At 43.4% G+C, this 15,251-nt stretch overlaps 1 protein-coding gene across 1 annotated transcript in view; it reads right to left on the bottom strand.

Moving 5' to 3' along the window:
• Window positions 1-2,981: 2,981 nt before the first annotated feature.
• Window positions 2,982-15,251, bottom strand: part of CHL1 (cell adhesion molecule L1 like) — a 607,847-nt gene continuing 595,577 nt past the window's right edge. The window contains exon 28 of the mRNA XM_074550335.1: window positions 2,982-2,994. Within this exon, the coding sequence (XP_074406436.1) occupies window positions 2,988-2,994 (7 nt within the window). The 3' untranslated portion in view covers window positions 2,982-2,987. The remainder of the gene's footprint in view (window positions 2,995-15,251) is intronic.

Raw genomic sequence — 15,251 nt, forward strand, 5'->3', positions numbered from 1 at the left:
CTGAGCAGGGCCTGCCATGGAGTGGTCTGATGGGGGCAGGTGGACAACCAGAGGAAATCACTTTGCTCTATCCTTGCTGGATTTGGTGTTCAGACAGGAGCCCCTCTGCTCCGGGGCCAGGCTGGGAGAGCTGGGAATGTTTATCTGGAGAGGAGAAGCTCCAGGGAGAGCTCAGAGCCCTTCCAGGGCCTAATGGGGCTCCAGGAGAGCTGGAGAGGGACTGGGGACAAGGTCTGGAGGGACAGGATACAGGGAATGGCTTCCCTTTGGGAAAGAGTAGGTTTTTATGGGATATTGGGAAGGAATCCTTCCCAGTGAGGGTGGCAGGCCCTGGCACAGGTGTCCAGAGCAGCTGGGGCTGCCCCTGCATCCCTGGCAGTGCCCAAGGCCAGGCTGGAGCACCCTGGGACAGTGGGAGGTGTCCCTGCCCATGGCAGGGGTGGGATGGGATGAGCTTTAAGGTCCTTTTCAGCCCAAACCAGCCTGGAAATCTATTACAATTCCATTCAAAAACCAATCCACAGCATCCCCATCCTCATTGCATGGACCATGACTGGTTTTCTATGGAAGTTTTCTGCCATCCTCATCCTCACAATCCATGGATGCTACCTCAGCAGTTCTGTCCCACTGACCCTTTCCTTTTCCCTTTTCCTTTCCTTTCCTTTCCTTTCCTTTCCTTTCCTTTCCTTTCCTTTCCTTTCCTTTCCTTTCCTTTCCTTTCCTTTCCTTTCCTTTCCTTTCCTTTCCTTTCCTTTCCTTTCCTTTCCTTTCCTTTCCTTTCCTTTCCTTTCCTTTCCTTTCCTTTCCTTTCCTTTCCTTTCCTTTCCTTTCCTTTCCTTTCCTTTCCTTTCCTTTCCTTTCCTTTCCTTTCCTTTCCTTTCCTTTCCTTTCCTTTCCTTTCCTTCCCTTTTCTTTTTCCCTTTTCTTTTTCCCTTTTCTTTTTCCCTTTTCTTTTTCCCTTTTCCTTTCCTTTCCCCTTTTCTTTTTCCCTTTTCCTTTCCCATTTTATTTTTCCTTTTTGCTTTCATTTTTCCTTTTCTGTTTCCTTTTCCTTTCTCCTTTCCCTTCCACCTGCTCTTGCTGATCAGCCCCTGCTGCAGCTGCAGTGCTTTATTTTAGAAGAACCCATGACCACTGTAAGAAAGCCCAGCCCCAACAGCTGGCTGATCAAATATACATGAGGAGGGATCTGCTGCCTGCTCTTTGCTAGCTCTGTTTTTCCTGGAGTCATCAGCCAAGGCTGCTTTGCTGTGGTACAACATTACAGCACATTACAGGGCTTGTCTGTCAAAGGCCTGGCCTCAAACACTCCCAGCACTCCAAGCTGGCTCAGGATCAGGCAGCAGCTTAAATCTCTGTTAGTGAAGACTTCTCAGAGCCATGACACAAAATAGAAACGGGGGAAGAGAAATAACAACAAAATCGAGCTAAAAGTGAGTTTTGCCTCAAGCCACGGGCTGCATCATCCTCAGAGTAGGGTATGGGGTAATTTTTTTAGTGATTCTGCTGTTTATTCACAGATTTAAGTCTGATTTCTCTAAAGAAAACCTCCAGTGGTGAGGTGGGGTGTGTCTACAGGACACGAAATAACACAATAGGCACATGCAGCTCTTCCAAGGTAAAAAGAGCACTTTTAATTTATGACCCTAACATTTATAGATTTCTAAAAGTGACAGTGGATTGGAGGGTGACAGTGCCACCTCTTCAATGACACTGGACAAATCAACAGTCGATTAAATTTTTCTTCTTCCATAAAATAATGCAAAATAATAAGTTATTTACATAAAATGTGTGAGAAAGTTTGCTACAATAAGGTAAACATCAAAAGGCTTAGAAAAACTTAAAAAATCAGGGTGACAATGTGGGATAAAACAAAATTGAGTGTTCTGCTAGGCCCTTTATCCCCCCTCTGAATGCCCTGTTTGTCATGCAAGGACATAGCTTAGAACAAAAGTGGCTGTTCCATATCCTCATCCAAAAGGCAATCAGGAGAATTTAGAAACACCATGAACGTTCCTTCCACACACAACTCTGCAATATTCCTAAAAATGACTCTAATGCACTATGACACAACAGAAATGATCTTGCAGACTATTGCTGTGCTAACAAAGATAAAAGAGAGGCTCAAAGACATCCCTCATTTCAGGCCGGCTGGGTTCTGCACCTCTCAAATCAATTTACATTATCCCAAATTTCATGTACTGTGCTTGCATTAATTTAGGCAACCAACACATCCCTGTGCGGAGTAACTGCTGCTTTACAGGGCAACCAAGGAAGCTGAAAAGCAGAATTATTTCATATTTCCCAATAAAAATAATCTGCACATTTATGCCTCTTAATTACTCGATCATGTGGAAGAAACTGAACGTGTATCCATCAGGGATTGCACGCACAGTTAATTAAGGATGAAATAATAAATGCCTGATTTCTACAGGATAGGGTAAACATCCAATTAAAATGAGATGCTGTGTACACTTTTCACTCTCATTAGTCAAAGCATAAAGCATTTTAACATTTCCTAAATAATTTACTCGTATTAAAATAAAGTGAAATGCTTAAAACATTAATAGGGTACTTTACAATGCTGTAGTCAATAAGTTGCTATATGAAGGCAACGTCAATAATTTATGGCTCTGCTCAGCAGGAACAGGCTGCAGTTCTCAGCAGAGCAGGGCCCAGCAAGGCTGAGGCAGCAGGACCTGGCCAAGCTCTGCTAAAAATCACAATTCAACCCTACAGCCAGTGGTAAAACCCACTGGTGACAGGAAATTTGAGATCTGGGGTTGTGGAAAGTACCTGGGTGTTACCCTGGTTTTTTTTTTAATTTTCTAAACCTTCTGATATTGACATTCTTGTAGTGAACTCTCACACACTTTCTGTAAATAACTCCTTGTTTTGCATTCCTTTATAGAGGAGGAGAAATTTGATGGACTGTTGGTTTGTCCAGTATCATTGGAGGGGTGGCACCGTCACCCTCCAATCCGCTGTCACTTTTGGAAACCTATAAATGTTGAAGTTAGAAAATAAACTTCCCTTTTCCTTCACCTTGAGAGCAGCGGTGTGTGCTCGTGTTTTTTCGTGTCCTATGGTGACACCTGGGCAGGATGTGGTGCTCAGGAGCAGCTGCTTGGTGGCTCCGGGGTCACCAGCCAAGCTCATGGATAATAAAATGGGAGTGGTGCTTTTTGAACATGAAAAAAAGAGTATTTTACCCCAAAGATAGCCCCAAATTTGGGCATCTCCACAGCGCCAGCCAGGGGCTCTCACAGCCCCCAGGAGCACCAGACCAGAACCCTCAATTTTCCAAAGCCAGATGGGCCCGGGTGGCTGCAGAGCTGGGAGTTGGAATAATCTGGGTTACTGATATGCAAAACACAGCAGGCATTGCAGCTGCAATTTTCTGCTCAGAGTCAAGGTATGGCTGGTAAAGCCAGGCTCTCTGATGAGAAAACACATGTCCTGACTGCCCAAGCAGATTGCTGGATCCGCTGAATTAAGACTGCAGTGCATTAGCAGGGAGTGCACGATAGGTTTGTGCAAAGAAACTGAATTAAGATCTTTTTCCCATGGATCATTTTGCTACACAGAGGAAATTTCCCTAAAATGTTTCATTGTGTAGCTGTGGCTATAATAAATAAGAATTAATTTTGTAGTGAGGAGTTATTAAATGCTGCTTTTATCAATTGATGTAAGGACTATCCTACTCAATTTAAGATGTATAGCTCAGAATATATAGAAACATGGCATTTGGCTGGGACAGCTTTTGAGGTTTTTCAAATGCTGAAATCACTTTTCATTAAAACTGTGACAGAAACTGAGAATCTGGCACCATGCCTTTTCTTATATATACATTAAATCATGCATTTTGTGGCAGGATTTGCACTTTTTTCCCCCTCTCTTTATAGAAATCTTGTACAAGATCTTGCTTGAGTCACAGCAAGATCCATCTGGATCGAGACAGATTTGCCTTGGGAAGAGGAGAGTGGGAAACGTGCTGCCCCCAAACCCTGTGCCGTCCCACAGGCCTGGCTGCTTTGCATGACTGAGAAATGAAATTAGGGAAATGGGACTGTGGGCAGGGTTATACCAACCTGGTGATGATGAACAGGTGAGAAAATATCTTGGTGCAAGAGGGATGGGTTGGATGGGGCTTGGAGCAACCTGGGATAGTGGAAAGTGGCAGGGGAATGAAAGGAGATTTAAGTTCCCTTCCTGTACAAACCATTCCATGATCCTATAAAAAAACCTCCTTGCTCCTCAGAGCCTTCTTTTTTCCTCATGATCCTCATAGGAAAGAAATACAGACCCCATCATCTTCAAGTTTCCAAACCATTCTGTGTAACCCTCTCACTGTCTGCGACTTCTCCAGGAGTCTCATTTCTATGACAAGGTTGGTGGAAGCCTAAATTAAATTTGGGACCTAATTTTAAACAGAATCTCAACCTCCTGAGTAAACAATAGATGGAGCCTGCCTATTAAATCATCATGTTTTAATTAAATTCTTTGCAGCTCGTGAGTTCTTTGAACTGAGCGAGGTGATAAATGCATTGTAATTTTAATAGGGTTATATTTTGTGCTAAACTCACTGAGAGCAGTGACACGAGATAGGCACTGTGTTCCCACCAAATCCTGCATGGGATTCTGCTGATAACTGCACACTTGGAACACGACAGGGCAACCTCAGCAAAGGAACAAAGCTGATGTAAAGCGGGTTCTTTTCAATTATAGACAAAGATGGAGGAGCACGTGGATGTTTGTGGTACTTGCAAACAAAAATTTTAAACCAGCATTTTTTCTTTGTGTTAATGATTCAGGCTTCTCTGAAAGCAAAGGGGAATCCATGTACTGCTTTGAAAGGATTTTGGATCTGGTCTTTGGTGTGTTATTGAAAAATAAAGAAGTTCGCAAAAATCAGCAGGCGTTGTAGTGATAGGACAAGAGAAAATGGCTTCAAATTGAATGAAAGTGGGTTTAGATGGGATATCGGGAAGGAATTGTTTCCTGGAAGGTGGTGAGGTCCTGGCGTAGATTCCCAGAGCAGCTGTGGCTGCTCCTGGATCCCTGGAAGTGTCCAAGGCCAGGCTGGACACTGGGGCTTGGAGCAACCTGGGATAGGTGTCTCAGCCCATGGCAAAGAGGCAAAACAAGAGTAGAACAAGATCTTTCATTCCCTTTCCAACACAAACAATTCTGGAATTCCATGAACAAGTACAGCTTCTCTCAGCACCAAATCTGACTAAAAGAGGCCCAAAGTTAAACACCAACAATTTTTTTTTTTTTTTGTACTTTACCACCACAGTGAGGTTTAGGAAGCTGGTTAAAAAAACAAAAACTGTAACTTTAAAATGACCTCCAGCAGCATCACAGAATATCTCAGCTGCTTTATCACAGCCCCTGTGCAGGTATCTCCCAACAAAGCGATGGGATCGTAAAGCCTCCTGCTAGGAAATATGACACACTCCTAAAACATATGTCAGACATTTCCAGAATTGCAAACATGCTATTTCAGATGGCGAGATTCCTTTCCTCGTAAAAGCATCTTTAAATTGTCTGACAGAGAAAATTCATATCAGGAATAAAATCCCGGCCCCGCTGGAGCCGGTGAGAGTTTTACGCCTGATGCGAGGGGAGCCAAGGTTCCATCTCTGCTTTTTTACAGCTCCTGCTGTGCCCGAGCTCAGGCTGAGGGCACCAGCACCTCCCCACTGCAAGGACCCTGCTCTGTCTCCTCAGAGCCCCCCCGTGTGCTGATCCTCGGCTTCTTGTTTCTTCCAAGGTGGGGGTTAAATGTGTGAGATGGAATTTCTTGTTGGGACTCAGATGTTTATTAGTTCTCATCTCTGTTACAGTCCCACAAACTGTGAGATCCACAGCACTTCACTCTAACAAACTAAAAAATGGAGCCCCATTTTTAGCCTCTCTCTCTACAAGGCCTTTTAAGGACAAACTGTCCAATTAAGAAGCAACACCTCAATTATTGTTCCTTTTAACCCAATAACCAACCACCCATGCCCTCAATGTAGACTTTTTTATCCAACTACACAAAACCACCCAAACCCATGGAGAAGGCAGTGAAGAGGAAGGAGAAAGAGAAGGAAGGAGAAAGAGAAGGAAGGAGAAAGAGGAGAAAAAGAAAGTGAAGAAGGACCAGCCTCCACCCTAAAACCTCCATCTTTCTTTATATCTATTACTGTATTCTAAACCCTTAAACTCTTAAGTTTTCCACCCTATGATGCCACACACTTCTGATCAAACTCCACACCCACAATCCCAGTTCTATCATTTCATCTTGGAAGCTTCTCCATGGCCTCAGGTCAATGCAGTGTTCTCTTGGGGGTCAGTGCCTGGCAGCACATAAACTCTGAAATTCTCAGTGCCCAGGTTTCCAACATCTCTGCCCTTTCTGCACTCCAAAGCAGCCCCTGGATGGGCACAGCTTTGGGAATCTGAAAATAAAGCTGGGCTGACACCAGTGACTGATGTTGGGAACCATGATCTATAAAGCCAGAGCTGATGGGTTCCTGCTTGCACAGACCTGATTATTCCACCTGGATAGTGGCTTAAAAAAAGAACAAGCAGACAAAAGAAATATATGTGCAAAGTCCAAGAAACAGGCCATTATTTTCAATAGAGGTGTTGTGTGTATTTTTTTTTTCCCTGGCATTAGCTGCAGTAAAATGAATCATGCAGAGCAACATTTTTCACAAACCCCAAACATCCTGCATTCACATAAAACTGATGTACACCAGGAATGTTCACTGGGCTGGAGAATGGGAACAAAGAGGGCTGCAGACACACAATTTGTCATCTGGATTTTATATAATAACAGGATATAAGCATATAAATGGGTAGGTTTGGCAGGTGAAAAGGAAAATTATAGGGAGAGAGGAATATTGTAGCTAGCTCAACAGTGGCCATATTGCCAATAGATCCTTTTGCCATTTGACAGCTGTCTTAGGTAAGGGCTGAAAAATCATGTTTACTCAGATCAGCCCCATCTCCCTTTTTGTTATTTAGGACTCTGCATATTCCACATAAAAACAACACTTTCAGCTCCTAACTTCAATTGAATCACCATGAAATGTCCATTTTGAGGACGTGCTTCCTGATTCTGCCACGGAAGATGTAAGCAACGAGGTGCTCAGGTGAGCCAGATTGCACATCCAAGCCTGCAAAGCCAGCTCAGAAAAGCAGCTTTTTGGACACAGAAACAGAAATAAACACAGTTTAATGTCTTGGTTTTTTTTCCCAGCTTGATCTTAATATTTCTTTTGGAGATCAGGGTGTGCTCAGTATGCAAAGGAAGCCAGGGAGCTGAGAAAGTCTCTTTCTATAGGATAGAAAAGGAGGGAAGCCCTGTAAGTGGGCACAGCAGAGCCCAAATCCATATTCCACAGACAGATGCCAGGGACAGCAGCGAGGGAGGGAATTAGGGAAAGGCTCAGTAAATAGCTGACAGATTGCTGCTGCCACTGCCTTTCTGCAGGGCTCGTTCTGCGCTGTACTGAGAAACTCGCAGCACTGCACTGAGCGGCAGCGGTGACATTAAACTGCGGCCTGCAGCTCGGGGCTGCGGCTGGGGCCTCCCCCAAATCACTGACTTGTGGTTTGGTGCTAACTTGGCTGCTGACAGAGCTTCCCTTCACTGGCAGCAGGTGCTGGGGGCACTTTGCTGCTGCTGCTGACCCATCCCTGGCATTTGGGGTGAGGCACTCGGAGAGCAGAGCATCATTTCCTCTCACTCTGATGAGATGGCATTTCTGTGAGCAATCTGCTGCTGCTGCCTGAGCACTGGGGGACTGAAGGACACTACAAACTGTGAGAGCATCTCACTCTCTGCAGTTGTTAATTTTTTTTTTCCCTGTGTTTTCCACAGTTCGACCTCGTGTCAAGGGAGTTTTTTAAAGGCTGTTGCCCAAATTGCTGATTTTGAATCTCAGCAGTTCATTCTGGATTTTTAGACATTCACCTACTTGACAAGCAGATGCAGTCAGGTAGATTTGACGTTTATTCGACTTGAACTGGCTTTAGATGGAAGAACAAAACTGTGGCTTCCACCCCTTGGTTCTGTGTCTGATTTAGCCATTAGGCCAGCTGAAAGCAGAGCTGGCAAATCAGCCAAATACACACACAGAGACATCAGGGCAGGGGAGAGAGAGCAGGAGAGAGTTTCACAGAGGGAACTGATGTTTATAAAGCACAAAAGATAATGGATGAACTCAACAAAAGCCATTAAAGCATCAGCAGAAGCTCAGAAATAGTTTAGACAGCTTATCCTAATGAACTCGGAGTGGTTCACCTCGCAATAAATGGATAATGAGGGTATAAAAATGGCAGGCATTAATATATTTGCAGGTTAAAGAAACTGGTAAATGGTTCCTTGGTTCCTGCAAGTCTCAGACTCAGAGCAGTGGGACAGGATAGGTAGAAAAGAAGCCAACACCATCCCTTATTGATGCACAGCAGACTTTCTGAATTTTTGTGGTAAATGAGAGATGAGTTTGATCCTCCAGCCTTGGGGGGGGGGATGCTGCTCCCTCTAAAAATGCAGATTTGAGGGGGGTTTTTACAGTCTGTGTGTGGTTTATCCCAGGTTTGCCTCCACCCTCCTCCAAATGCTCCTCCCAGCTGCAGGTGAAGGGACTTTCCACCTCCCTTTTACATCCAGAAAATCCCAGATCTGATGTGAGAGGAACAAAAAGGGAGGTTTGCCAGGGGGAAAACCTGCAGCTGAGGAAAGAGTTCACAGATGTGAAACTGAATGCTCAGATCAGCCTGCAAGACTGGAGTGGGAAGTTCCACAACCAGTTGGAACCAATCCCACAAGGGCTGCACTCCTTGTGCCTCTTTTTGGTAACAGTTAAAAACTAAAAATATCATTTAAAATCTTCTTTAAAGGGGATTTTTCCACTCTGCAATCTTTTGCAGTTTTGAAAGGATGCAGTGCTCCTGAAATCTTCATGGTGGCCAGTGTGGCCAGTGGAAACTTCCATGAAATGCACTTATTTAGGGAATATTAGGAAATGGAGACCTCAATCCCTCACAATCTCCTGACAATAAATTACATGAAATTAACATTTTCAGTAGTTATCAGTTCTCACAGTAAATTAAAGTTCAATACCTTTGTTGGGTGTAGGGAAATACCCAAAGAAATCACCAAGACATCTTTTGGCCCTGGTGCAAGGTGAAATTACCTCTTAATTCTTACAAAAATACTGTTTTGCCCATTGAGAGCTATCAGAGACAGACACAGAGAAATGAAATCACTTCTGTGAGAGTTGGGAGCAATGGGTGGAGGTTTTTGGAAGGTTTTTTCTGAACAGGTATTGCAAAATCCAGTATTAACCCCCTCAAAAGGTGGAATTTCAGCTTCCCCCTTAACGTAATGCAGCTTCCAGAGGGCTGGAACACAAATCTGAGAACTCCTGAGCTGCCAGGACATTCCTGCAATATCTGTGATTTTATTTTCTCTATTCTCTATGCAAAGCCACCAAAATATAGGCAAGCTTCTAAAACACACACACACAAATCACCCAGGGAGTTTTCTGAAACAAATATTGTGGAAGAGTTCATTTTAACAGAGTTAATCCACCCAGAAATGGATAGCAGCAAGATATTTAATCACGGCATATCCTGTTTAATCACATTTAGAATCCTCTGGAAATTAAGCTTATACAACTTCCTTAATTTAGAGGACAGTATAATGCTTAAGTATTTAATCTCCTTAGGATTGATATTGGACTCGAGTCTTTTGCAGAGTTTCCTGTATAGATGGAAATTCAGAAGGGCTCAAATTAACAAATCATTCCTTTGTTTTCCAAATTATTTTTAAATTATTTTTTAACCTCAAATTTGGTTTTCTTCTTGATTATTGACAATTCTGAGTCCACAGAGCTTTTTTGGAGTAGTTTAGGAAATGGATTCCCCACCACTGTGGTTCTCATCATGATTAAATTAATAAATTAATTTTTTCTGGAAAACATTTCCCACTACATTATTTTTAGTCTGTGCCTAAAATTCAGCTGCATTTTAAGCCACAGGTTTATTTGGGGAGCTTTAGGATGGATCTGGCAGACCACAGGTTCCAAACCAAAGCAAAGGATGATTGTAGAGCCTACCCTGGATTTCCACCCTGCTGTTCATTTTATCATACAGAGATTATAAGATTTTATGTAAAATGCCTCAATTTTGGTCATTTCAGAGTGACTCCACATTTAAATGTGAAAATAACACAAGCAGCATCAAGTTATTCTAGTAAAAATATTCACCGGTACTTACTCTTGTCCCTTCTCAATATTTTAAATAAAAATAATCACTCCAAGTGTCTCAGACAAGCTCTAACACCAGTCTAGCATTGAACAACTCCTCATAAACCAAGATGATGCCTTGTCTCAAAATGTACTTTAATAATATACTATTTGGGGGTTTTATGCCTAACAATAATTTGATTTTTCTGAATTTACTGATGAAGGAAGGGCTGTAAATTCACCATGAGCTCTTTCACTAAAGAACACCAAATATTTCCTACAAAAAAAAAAAGTGGAGGGAATAAAATTGAAATCATAAATTCCAAACTCATCCAGGCGGGCAAGTGTGGTGCTAAAGTAAATTCATTGGCAGATTTACAATTAAGATCCATATGGAATGGAAATAATAATAATTACAAGCTTCTAGAAATGCTGTAGCAGGTTGTATCCTGGATTCAGCAGGGACAAATCACTCATATTTACTTTCAATAAAGGCATAATTCCTGATGCCTTCAAATACCTTCTAAGAGTGGCTTAGTTTATCACGCTCTCAGAGAGGATGGATCTGTTCAAAACCCAAAATGCAGAATGGAAGTGGGAACGATTCCCTTCCACAGGAGGGAAACTCCTGCAGGGGCAGAGCCATCCCAGGGCCTGGTGCTGGGACCACACTCCTGGAACTCTGGTTTTGCCCTTTATCAGGGAAAACAGGCCCAAAGAGAAGATCTGATGATGCCTACACAAATTAATGCGATTTTTTGCTTCTAACAGGGCTGTGGGACAGCAAAGAACCTTTGGCAGCTGCTGTTTTATAAAGGGCTGTATATTTTACTGCCTTAAACACCTCAGAACCTGTGTTAGAATGTAAATAATCTACAGGGTTTATACTTATTTCCTAATTCTTATTCCATTTCTGCCAAACTTCAGCTGGACATTTGTCACAGGCATCTTTTATGAAAATCCTTTTGTTAGGATTTTTCCTCCTGAGAGGCTGAGAAGCCTCAGGAACAAAATGTAAACAATGATTTTCTGCTGCTGTGGAATGCAACAGGTGCATCTGGGATTGGTCTCATGTGGTTGCTTCTAATTAATGGCCAATCACAGTCAGCTGGCTCGGACTCTCTGTCTGAGACACAAACCTTTGTTATCATTCCTTCCTATTCTATTCTTAGCTTAGCCAGCCTTCTGAGATGAAACAATTTCTTCTATTCTTTTAGTATAGTTTTAATGTAATATATATAATAAAATAATAAATCAAGCCCTCTGAAACATGGAGTCAGATCCTTGTCTCTTCCCTCATCCTCAGACCCCTGTGAACACCATCACAGACATTCCCAACCCTTCAGGGCTTGCTGGGACCTGAAGTGATTTTTCCGAGCATCTACACAAAAAATGATGCCAATTGCCAGAGATGCTGCTGGCCGGGCTCTGAGGTGGCTCAGGTTGGGTTTCCTCATTTGCAGTGTTTTTATCAGCGAGGCTGAGTCACTAAAATGTGGAAATCTGCACCCTTGGCTTTGCAGCAGGTGCTGAAATGCAAACCCAGCCCTTGATCACTCCAGGAGCTGCAGGGGTTTGTGACCTCTTCCACAGCCCAGTAAAAACCAGTGCAGCTCCATTAACTCCCAGAATTTAACATGGGTTTGCTGACAGCTCCATCATTCTTTGTTTGCCTTCCCAAAGAACCCAGGAGCTCAACTCACACCCATCCGCTGACCCATCCAGCACTTGCACAGCGATTAAAAAATGACAATTATGGGATAAAAAACCCAAACTCCCTCAGATAAAAAACCAAACAACATTTCTGCAGAGATTTTTGTTATTGTGACTTGTTTATAGCTAAAATATCCTTACCAAGTTGGCTGATATGGACCTAAGGGAATGGTTCTCCTATTTTTTTGTTTCTGTGTTTTCACTTGGCCTGGAGAATACAACCAGAGTTTTAATATCAGCTTTGAAAATACAAGTTGTGCTATGAAAACTCAGTGTTGCATGCATGAATATGCTTTCAGTTTTATAAATGAGGAGCTGAATTGCTCATAAATATGTTGAGCACAATTTCAGCTCAGGTTCAGGAGGATGCTGAGAAGATTTGTCCTTTCTGTGTCAAGGAAATCTTCACCAGAATAAGGAGGGCAAGAATTTCACCTTGTGTCTCTCTATGCTTGTTTAACCTTAAAAAGTGACTTTCTCCAAATGTATTTAATCATAGAGATTGATCATAAAGGTGTTTCTGTGGGGTTTTCTGGAGTATTTTGGGTGAAACATTTTTATCCAAAGTGAAACACCAGAAAACAAAAGTCACTTGTACCTTGGCTGCCCTGACATTTATATCAAAATTACTCTGCTCTGCCAAAACATGATCATTTTTTCATCCTCTATAATCCCTTATCAGCATTGTCACTACTTATTTTGCCCAGTCTCTTGGCAAATTTTACGTTCTAGGATTTTAAATCCTCAATTCTCTTTCTGGGTCAGCCCTGTGGCTGCTATTCTAAGAACATTGCACTTGTCCTTGAGAAGGCATCCTCCAGCTCAGCACTCAGCTAGCTGGAGAGAGCACAGCACACACAGCACTCGTGCCAAGGACAGGTTTTTTAGGTTTTTTCCCCCCTCCCAGCCCTCTTTTGTTATGGATCTCATGGTTTTTCTCATGGTTGAACACCTCGGGAATGCCAGGTTACCTTGGACACTCTTGTCACACAGAAAGGGACTGGGGATGATCATTTCCCCTATTAACAGCATTTCTCCCTCTCTGCCTAAACCTGGAGAGGTCAAGGATGTGGAGAGGTCAAGGATGAGACAAACAAGCGCAGAAATTCTGAGCTGTTCAGGTACAAACTCGTAAAACACAAACCAGGTCAGTTCTGAGGCCGATTCTGATACAACCCCTGATGTTTAATGAAGTTCTGTCAGCTTCACTGCATATGAATTCTTATATTCAGTGTAAGAAATAACAGCTATATTCCTCCACAATTAAGGTTTTAAAGGGAAAAGTGCCCTTCCAGGAGGGATTTCACTTCACCCCACAGCCCTGGGACTCCTCACTCTGCTCTTGGTCACCTTGACTGATATTCTGAGCTCTGAGTGGGTTTTTTGGTGACAACAAAAGAAATTATTTTCACTTAATGCATGAGTAAAGCTTTGTACTCACTTTGGGTGATGATGAAATGGAACTGTTTCAGGTTAAGCACTTAAATGTCTGATCACATCTTGTGTATACACTATTTAAATCTCATTAGTACAGAAAGCTTCACTCAGAAAATGGGACCATTTGCTTTCCCCAGCAATTTCAGGTCACAGCCTGAAACAAAACAAGGAGAGTTTTAAGAAGTCTTTCCAATTCTTGTTTGGCCTAACAAGAATAAGGGAATGTATTTTCAAGATATAGAAGGAAAAACAGCTAATCCATAGGATTACAAGGAACTGGAAGAGATAAAAAAAAGCTCTCTTGGGATTTCATATTCTATGCTGCAACATTAGTGGAAGGGACAAAAATCTTGAGGAAAAACAGCAGAAACAAATGCACGCTGAAGGAGAAAGATTCAATTCTACAGAAAAAGAAAAAGCCACATCAGAAGTGAGGCCACAATTAGTATTCCTGCCATAAAAGCAAACAAACCCATTCCTGCTAACGGCTCCAGGCATCCCCCGTGGGCTGAATGCCCAAAAACAAGCGAGACATCCCCACTTCCACCTCAGGAGAGAACACAGCTGCTTGGGGTGGATGGAAAACAGGCTGAGCTAAATATTAACATTTCAAGAAAACAAAAACCACGGGAGAGCAGTGATGGTCCCCTTACCCTACTGAGTGTTTTAATGGAGAGGTTTAGATCGTCTGGATGAATCACTGTTATTTATTGCCTCGGAGCTCCGTGGTTTAATCTGATAGCGAAGGGCTGAACGCTCGGTATTTCCCTTTCTGGCATCTCTCTAACAGCTGTAAAAATTAATACAGGTGGAATGGTGGCATTAAAGACCCATCAGCGAGCTGGAGCAGGCAGGAGAAGGGCAGCCAGGAGTGGGCATTTAAAGGTGAAGGATGGGACGTTCGAGCCACTTAGGAATGCAAATGTCAGCGCCGGAAAAGTCAAGGCAGCTGCTGGGAAAGAAAAAGCTTTTCTTAAGAGCTCATCCTTTCATCAGCACACAGAGCATTAGCCACGCATCCCACAGCCTTCAGATGGATGTGAAAATGTGTCTGCACCCAGGCACACACCGGGAAGCTTTGAATAAAAGAGGAGTTTTTGACCTCAGTGGCACCTCCATTTCCTCCAAAATGTATCTGTGGGTAAAACCTACTTTGACCGTAGAATCCAGGTGTTTTTAGGGACAGCACAAAGCCTGTTCTGTCAGGGAAAGTTGGGTAGCCCAGAGTCAGAGAATGGTTTGGGGTGGAAGAGACCTTAAAGCTCACCTGATGCCCTGTGCAGGCTGCCCTATAACAAAGGCTGGGCAGAGTCACAGAATAAAGCAGGGATTTATTCAAAGCATCTCCTCCATGGATCCACCTTGGGCAGCACCAGAGCCCAGCCAGGGCTGCACCCAAGATGAACCAAAATGGCCCCAAAATGCACGGCCGGGCACGGGCTCTGTCCCTGGGATCAGTTCTGCTCCATTTGCACCTTGCAGTTCATTGTCCCATCCCAGCTTTAGCCCAGGCAGTCCCACCCTGCTTGTTTTTCTCTCTGCAGCCCACGGGGTTTGTGCTCCTGGGCTGAGATTGGGATCATTTGTCCTTGGTGCTCAGCTGGAGCAGGAATTGTTTTATCTTCCTGCTCTGTGCACAGAGCTCACCATGCCCTGATGTGAATCCCAGACCCACACACTAAAGCAGCACAGAATGTGAAAAATAGAAAAGCCAAACCTGAGGCATCAATCCAGTTCCACACCCATCCATGGGCAGGGTCCATGTCCCAGGTTGCTCCAAGCCCCAATGTCCAACCTGTCCCTGGACACTTCCAGGGATCCAGGGGCAGCCCCAGCTCCTCTATCCCATCCCAT

This window comes from Zonotrichia albicollis, chromosome 12, assembly GCF_047830755.1.
Source record: "Zonotrichia albicollis isolate bZonAlb1 chromosome 12, bZonAlb1.hap1, whole genome shotgun sequence".
Lineage (NCBI taxonomy): Eukaryota > Metazoa > Chordata > Aves > Passeriformes > Passerellidae > Zonotrichia > Zonotrichia albicollis.